This window comes from Symphodus melops, assembly GCF_947650265.1.
Source record: "Symphodus melops genome assembly, chromosome: 5".
Classification (NCBI taxonomy): Eukaryota; Metazoa; Chordata; class Actinopteri; order Labriformes; family Labridae; genus Symphodus; species Symphodus melops.
This window is the reverse complement of record NC_136695.1, coordinates 21,666,778-21,675,577: the sequence shown is the minus strand read 5'-3', so window position 1 is coordinate 21,675,577 and position 8,800 is coordinate 21,666,778. Positions and strand designations below refer to the sequence as shown.

At 40.1% G+C, this 8,800-nt stretch overlaps 1 protein-coding gene across 1 annotated transcript; it reads right to left on the bottom strand.

The window, feature by feature from the left end:
- Positions 1 to 663: 663 nt before the first annotated feature.
- cacng7b (calcium channel, voltage-dependent, gamma subunit 7b) lies at positions 664 to 8,434 on the bottom strand. The gene is made up of 3 exons (XM_079343005.1): positions 8,256 to 8,434; positions 4,904 to 5,049; positions 664 to 4,395 (listed from the first exon to the last, which is right to left on the bottom strand). Exons 1-3 carry the CDS (start codon positions 8,392 to 8,394, stop codon positions 3,886 to 3,888), a joined length of 795 nt encoding a protein of 264 aa, XP_079199131.1. The 5' UTR covers positions 8,395 to 8,434; the 3' UTR covers positions 664 to 3,885.
- Between the last annotated feature and the right edge of the window lie 366 nt (positions 8,435 to 8,800).

Genomic DNA, 8,800 nt, shown 5'->3' with positions numbered 1-8,800 from the left:
TCACCTCTTTCTGCCCCCCACCCCTCTCATTCACCCACACGAACACGCACACATCGCATATACAGAGCGGAGTAAGGGAGAGCTGCAGAAAGCTAATACAGAGTGACAGGTCTTTCATGCAGCAGTGGTGATGAAAAGAGAGATCCACTCAACCCACTGACACACACACACACACACACACACACACACACACACACACACACACACACACAGACAAGTAGGAAACACACAAATGCATGCATGCACATACTAAAACACTGTGAGAGGCACATTATTAAAGAGTCCACAAAACAAGTAAGTCTCAGATGAATCACTTTTGTTTCCACAATAGAAGAAGTAAGGCTTCATTCATCAGGAGGCACGCACACACAAACACACACACACGCACACTTTAAAGTAAGATAGTGCTCAAGCTTTTACTTTGTATTGTTATTGACCTGTGGATGTTTGATTTCCCGATGTAACACCTCTCCCCTCAAACTATCTGCCAGTCTGAGCACACAAAAGCACACAGATATTGCTTACTTTTGTATCTTTGGAAGTCCTGCTTTCAAGTTCTGTTTGGTTTTGAATAATGTTTCTGATACTAATTATAGTACATGTCTGAATCCTTCTCTCCTGTTTCTTTTTGAAGTAAATATCCATGTAACAAAGATGTCCCCTCAATTTACAATTTAATATAAAGAATAACATTTTGTAAGTCTCAGACTGTATGATTGTTGTGGTACACCATATATAACCTTCATGCAAACATATGACAACGAAAGCAGCCATGCACACAAATTCATATACATGTATACACACTGATCAATGTTGGCCTCAGGCTGTTGTGGCTCTCCGTGACTGAGGAGGGAGCTGGTTCACACCCAGAGGTTCACCGCAGTGCAGTGTGCACCCACTTACAACATCCTCTCCATCACAGACAGACCAGCCAGAAAACACACCTTTATCTCTATTTTTTTTAATGATTCCATCTTCATTATGCTAAACGTTTTAAAAGCAAAAACTGCAAAAATAGTTAAAATAGTCAAAAGTTAAACTCATGAACATAAAAACACATAGATGTAAACTAAGGATCAGATAACTGGAGAGTACAAGCAGGGTGAAATAACCCCATGTTGAAATTTTTATTCATGTTTTTATGAAAGTGTGACACATATGTCAACACTTAACAGTGATCTTATCAAAATTGCTTTTGAATTATATAACTCAGGATATACAGCATCAGTTCCATTTTAAAAGCATTTGTTTCGCTATTTTTATTCTTTACAAGGTAGTTGTTGAAGGGGACATGTGCAATAAGTTGAGTCTTTATACAAAAAACAGACACAGCTACACCCTTTTATATTATCATGTGGGGGCAAAGGAGAGAAGCATGGGATAGAGAGATTCAAACAAAGAAGTACAGAGAACACAAGAGGAATGCTGCAGTTTAAGAGGAGCCAAATTATCAAGTGTGTCATTAGGAAGAAGAAACAGAAGGAACACTTCTCAACTGTCACGATTGAGTCGGCAGCAGTCTGACGCTTAGACAGGTGGATGCAGGTTAAGATGTCCATTAGTGGGGAATTCTTCTTCTTCAACAGCCACTGCCGAGGTGCCGTTGAGCAAGGCACTTAACCCCCTAACTGTAACAGCAAAGCCAGTATTAAATACTGCAGTTACACTGGGCTTCACCTCAAAGATGAGTGCATAAACAAAAACAGTACGCTGTAAAAAACAAGACATGCTTGCTCAACAGAACCCTGCATGAAAACATGATGATATCTTCACCACATCACGCTGTTGCAAGTCTTTATGGGCCTTTCATCCCATGTTCACGTGTTTCTCGCTCTGCAGCATCACAGTGATAATGAAAACCAGCCATTACACAATGACTAATTCCAGAGATATATCATATTAACATATCTACAGTATATGCACAATGTGCTTTTAAAACAAACTATAAAAACAAAACTTGTGCAAGAAAAAAATACGAGTCACTTTTTGTGTTTCATACATGGGAGAATACTATTCTGCAGCTTTGAGATATTGCACTGTATTTAAAAATGACTTAGTAAGGGACATTTTGTTTCTAGAGCATCTGAAAATGTATCTTATTATTGGATAAATTGCACAGAAAAGTAGGCGTTAACATCCTCTAATGTCATGCAACCTGCTACATACAAAATGCTACTCTGACCCACCTGATACCTGCTGCAGCATTTTATCAGACGGAATCACTTTTCATATTTGGGATAATCTGCAGTATCCAACCCTTCCTTTACTGTGGAACAGAAAGCCACAAAAAGTGAATAATATAACATTTTCCCAACTCAATTAGTTAGCAGTATTTTGCCAACACAGTTAGTCAATTTATTTATTTGACCCTTGCTGGCTCCTGTAGTTTGACGATCTGATAACTTTCTTTGTGATTTATGTTGGAAAATTGAATATCTATAACTGTAAAATTTGACTTGAAAATCAAAATGTTTGAATGCCTCGCCTCAGAATGGAGGACATAACATTGGGAATTTACAACATTTTCATTTTATAAACACACCAATGAGCAATGATCAGCAGATAAGTTAGTACCACAAATAGTCATAGTTGCAGCCTTAAACACAAGAGAGCTCCATGTCATATTTCATCAGAACACCATTTTTCAGATACTCTAGAAACCCTTCGCACTTCGCAAACAGTGGGGTTCACTGAACAATAACTGCAAATAGTCAATTTGACTGTGGCTGTGTGAGATCCAGATAAATCAACTTTAATCCAGTCTTTAAAGCATATATCCTCCTGACATTCACCATCACTCCTCCATCCTCTGGATGGACTACAACTTTGGACTAACTCTTCTTTGCTGCACCACAACAAAGTGCAGGTCAGGGCTGGTACAGCGTCAGTGCAGATCAGTGGCCAATAGGGGGCATCAGACCCCTGCATCAGTGTCAGGTGGATCCTCCTCTAAACCAGCATGCAGCTGCATTCAGAGTGGTGTGGAGAGTCTACGTGTCTATGAGTTCTACATCAGATGGTTTTTTTCTGTGCTGAAAAGCAAATTTCCCCATGGGGATAATAACGTTAAAAGTGTAGTCATCATTGGTTGTAGTTTCGCCTGTTGCAGAGTCTTCGTCCAAGACAGAACGAGTCTTCTTGATTTGACTTGTGCCAAAGCTTCATTCATAATTTACAACATCTATACACAAGTCCTCATGTGCAGTTTTATGTACAGGATGTTAAAAATGTGTCTCTTAAACAAATATGTAAATCATTATTTTCTTATGATATCACAGAATATCATCCACTTCTGTATGTTTTTTTTTATAACAACATTCATATACAGTGTTCTTAATTCAGAATTACTATAATGTTAACTTATGTTTTGTAATTAATAATATTATTAATACTTGTTTGACATTGCAAGTTATGAAACTGGATTGATGATGTAAGAAATTGAGAGAGGACAGATATATTTGAGCACATTTACCCTTTGGGAAAAAAAGTAGCATAGTTCATGTATTGGCATGAATTATGGATGTATAAATCTATGTGCATCCTCAGTCGTCAGTGATCAGTGTGCATACAAATTTCCCGCAGCACTGCAGCATCTTGGTTTTATACCGCAGCACCTCGCTCACCCTGCCTAACTCTCCCTCCCTTATATCTTCTCTGTCACTCAACCTCACAGCTTAAGTCTTTCTAGGAAACACTTTTTCCACCACCTGAATTCCTTTCTCTTGTCCACTTCACGCTTGTTTTTATTTTCTGTCCATCACAGTCTCTGTATAAATCTCTTATCTTCTTTTATTGTTCCAGAGCTCATGTGATCTGTGCCCAAAGCCCATCCATCACCTAAATGTACAGTCTACATGATTATGTGGGATCTGTGTCTCCCCATACCTAACAGGGGGAGGCACTCATGTGCATGTGTGCATGGTAGTGAGGTGGGGGTACAGGTGATGGTGGCATGGCCATGGGCAGAGCTTGGCCTTGAGGGTGTGAGGAGTGCGACCGAGGCAGGGTGTGGGTAGAGGGGTACCCGGCAGACTGTGGGTAGCTCCCGGCAGACTGTGGGTAATTCCCGGCCGATTGCGGGTAGCTCCCTGCAGACTGTGGGTAGCTCCCCGCAGAGGAAGAACCAGAGGGGGGGCTGCCTTGGCCGCCTTTTTGGAGATTACTTTTGGGTGGAGCTGGTGGCGCCTGGTTGAGCTGGATTGAGATGTCGCTAGACGCTTCGGAGGTGCTGCGTCCTCGCTTCGGTGGGGGCCAGGAGGATTCTGGATGGAGGAACTGGCCGCTGTAGTCACTGCTCTCAGACAGACGGGGGCGGTAGAGCGCTGGGTGGGGACGGTACATCTCCTCTTCAGCGTAGCGCTTCATGAACAGATAGACTGACAACACACCAGCCCCCTAAAACAGAGCAGGAGGAGACAAATATATTTTCATGAAAAAAAAAAGTTTCCAAATGATAATCGGGGAAACTGGACTGAAATGACCAATAAGTCAGAAAATGGTTCAAGGAAAGGACAAGGTGGAAAGTCATAAGTATGCACTGAGGTTTAAGAAATAGTGATACGTTCACTCTTCAAAGCTCATATGAAAGATGAAAAGGTAAAACAAGGAGACATACAGGAGCGAATAAGGCGAGTTGAACTGTCCACTGCAGCACAGAGCAGTGATGAGGGGAGAGGCTGAATGAGTGTGGGTAAGGAAGGAGGAGGGGATATGAGCAGAGGATTGACATGATACTGCAGCACACATGGATGCAGATCTGCAGCACAACAACTGCTTCCTCACACAATAGCCTTATTATTGACCCTGCTTGCACACAGCAAGATATACCCCTGAGGAAGAAAGAACACTTTTGCCAATTGAAATGAAAATGAGTTGCATTTGTTAAAGGTTCACACTTACTGACCTCTTTGAGTAAAAAGGAGGATGCAGCGAAGGCAAAGGACCAGCCGTAGTGGTAGTTGAAGAACTGCTCAGGCTCTCTGGGTCGGTTCATTACCTCATCGTTAATACTGGAGATATATAGCACAAGGCCAACCACCAGACTGAGGCCTGCACAAATCAAGTTAAAGAAAGTGAGTTAGTGAGAGAGGAAGAAAATGACCTACTGTAAGAGAGAGAAGGTCATCAAACCAAAATCCAGATTTGATGCATTTGGTTCCCAGGGAGACCGATGGGATTATTAGTCTCCAAAAATGTACTGAAAATAAATAACAAAATGAGTTTCTACAAAAGCTGAATTATTTTAGTGCTTTCCAAAAAGACCACAGACCCATTAGAGCTTATAGAAAGTAGGATTTGTTTCCAGAAAATAAATTAAATACAGCCAAGAAACAATTAATATTTTAAACACAAATACTTTTCAACCTTTTTTTTCTTTAATTACAAGGTTTTAAACATTAAAAGTTTAATTTAAAACATATTTGTTTTAAATAAATACATTTTCTAATTGATGCTTTATTAAAGAAATTGATTTCATCTTTATTGTAATTTTTCACAGTTGTTTGAACCTCTTCGTCTTAACTCAGATTTAGTTAACAAATCAAATTCAACACCAGCATCGAAATCCTTTTCTGTTTTTCTCAGCATTGTGCATAAATGATTTTATGTCCTTTCATCTTTGATGATCATGTCGTTGATGCAAGGATGCACTATATATAAAGGAATCAACTCAGATCATTTCCCACCTGCAGCCTATTTTCTTTTGATCATTATCACAGAAAACCCACATTGCACAGATGAGTGAAGGTGAAGGAGATGAGAGACTTTATAGTGTTTATGGGGAGATCTGGAAACTCCTTACAGCTTTGGTTTCAACTCCATTACAGCTCGACTACAGATCTAATAGACCAATTCCAACAGCTTTCAATAAAGTAAATCCAAGGGCTTGGTCATCAAACGTGGCTGCTTGGTCTCAGTATGATAGCAGAGTGTACATGGTCTTATACTGTCTTGAGCTAGCACCTATTTAAAAAAAATAAATAATAAAGGTGAATAAGTGTAGTCTCTGTGACATCATCCTTTTGTTCCTGAAGAAGTATTTTAAGGCCTAATGATTGGGGTTACGATATAGAAAATGCTGTCTCAACGTAACTTTTAGTAAAACTAGAAACAAGCATAGTGAGAGGGAGCCTTAAGCCTCTGGTGAATATGGTCATATCAGCCACACATAATTGTTATGCATAACTAGTTCTTTTTAAAATCAAAATGGATTAGTTCTTTAAACAAACACATTTTTATACCAGGTTTATTTTTACTGAAAAAAAAGTCATTTTAGCAAGTGTGTGTAGGTGACTTTCGTGGCTAATGGAGTTGTCTGCCTCCCTTTTTCATGGGAGTGTTTGTGTCCTGTTCTGCAGAGTTCCCTGGAGTGACTCAAGCTCAAGACAAACAAAACAAAAGTTAACAAAAGTAAGTTTTGAGGTAAACCAAATTTCTGCCTCGATTATTTTCAGCATGTAATCCTTTCGAGCGCATCAGTGAGAAGCGCACAGGAAGTGTAACTCAGGTATTGTTATGACCTTGCCAACAGGACGGGAGAGATGTTGGCTACGTTTAGTTGTTGATATATTTCTTCAGTTGTGTGGAAAAGGTGATGCATCGCAGGACATGATCAAAGGAAGTTTGAAATGTCAAGATTTGCAGCTCTGAATAAAGAGTTAAATACATTTACAGACAACATTTTGATTCCAGTCAGATCTCCATCAGGTCAACTTTTTTCTTTGAAAACTTCTCACTATGAAGACCTGCTGAACTTGTGCATGATTGGTTTCCCTGACAATCACTGAAAAGACCTGTTTTAAAGAAACGAAGAGGAAAAGTAAATGTGTTAAAAAAGCTCAGACTATTTAGTTAGCAGCTACATATAGTTGTCCCTGTTAATGTCACTGTGTAAAGGACTTAGGAAACATTCTCAAATGAGAAATAATGCATCTTTCCCCTCACATACAACTTAAAAAACCCTTCATCTAAGTACATTCTCATGCTTACACTCTGCCTTAGAGAATTTAAATGCATGAGTTTGAACATATGGCCAACATCGAAGAATCAATATTCAAACGATGCAGCATGCTGTTAGCAGCAAATATGATTATTTTTAGCTTTCACTGCATCATTCAAATGCACCACAGGGCTGTCAAAGTGCTGCGCCCTGGACATAAACAGCTGAGAGGTGATGTTGTTTTCAAATTGATACGCACGCATGATGCAGAAAGCATGTTGCTGTCAATCAGGGAGGTGAGGTACATCTTTATCTAAATAAATAATACCAGGAAGTGGAGTGAAACATACATGCATGTGCAAAATGGGTTCTGTGGGAAATGAGGAAGAAGATTACGAGATCCCTGCAAATATCAATGAGTGTTATTTTCTTTAAAGTCTGTAAACCGAAAAACAGAAAAAATCCATGCTAAGTATCCAAAAACCCCACAACATTTGCAGTAAATGGATAGAAACATTTCTGAATGAGGCAGTAAGACGGAAATGAAAGTGGTGAAAGCTACAGAGAGGGGGGAGAAATGGAAAAATCAAAGAGAGGGGGGAGTGAGTGGGGGTGAGTAAAGCAGTGTTTAGAGCGAGAGGCTTAGTGCAGCAGAATATCCAACCGCAGAAAAGCAATTTGATACACTTGCCCCTTGTTATCACCCTATTATCAAAATACCTCATAAAGTAAAACACTGCGCCACTTTCAGCAGCGGATATAAACATTACATAAGCCCTGTTACATAACCCTTATTATTCTGCTACACCCTTTATCGGCAGGTCCCCGCTATAGCAAGTCAGAGCTGCCGCAGCAGAATCTGTTTGATGTTTCTTCTAAGCTCTGCAGCACTGCTTCCCTCTCAAAACATGTCAGTGAAACCGCCTTAAGAGAAAAGGAGCAGTTTGGCTCCTTACAGTCAGAACTGAGGGAGAAATTTGGGAGTGTTACAGCCACCTGCTGTTCAAGAAGGTAAACTGCACTGTTGCAGGAATCAAGCTTGAAAAACCTGCAATGGGTAGTTAGGAGTTTATAATTGAGATTTAACATATCATCAAAATGCAAATTATTGAATTCAATTCAATTTAAGAAATAGTAAGTTTAAAGGTCAGAAAACCTTCACTTTGATCTTCAAAATCACACCCATTCACTTTTCTGACACTGGCATCAAATACTAAAAATGAAGCCACGGTAAAGTGACTCCACGTGTGACACAGAACACATCAGGCCGATGTAATCAATCACAGACTGACAGCGCGACATGACTAATGGCTCCCACCTGAGAGGATGAAGAAGATGCCGGAAACAAAGGCCAGGATGGTGCGCTGAGGCCGGATGTGTCCAATGTTACTGATGACAAAGGCGGTGAAGACGAAAAGCAAGGACACCATGGGGAAGGGCGTGGCTGTCCTCACCATCTCTGTGTGGAGGAGAGGCCACAGTGTTACACAGAGATGACCTTCAAGAGCAGCGAGCAGTGGATCTTAAAAAGTCGACACAATCACACGCAGCACGATCTGTAATATCAAGTATTTAGCAGCAGCCCTTCCTTATTACGGTCTGCTCTTTTACTATTTTGACACATTTCAAAAAGATGTGTTGTTTTTGGTGAAGTGTGTCAAGACTTTTCAACATCACAAGCGTAACTTTAAACAGCATATGTGATGCAAAACTTGCAACATGGCTGTAAACCTGTAAGGTTGCAGAGAAACATCTCTCAATCGCAGCTTTTCAATTATTATTTGATGAGAATGCTCAATAGCAGGCACAGAGCACGATATACAGAAGGATGGAAACGTAACACAAACTCATGTTCAGTGTGCT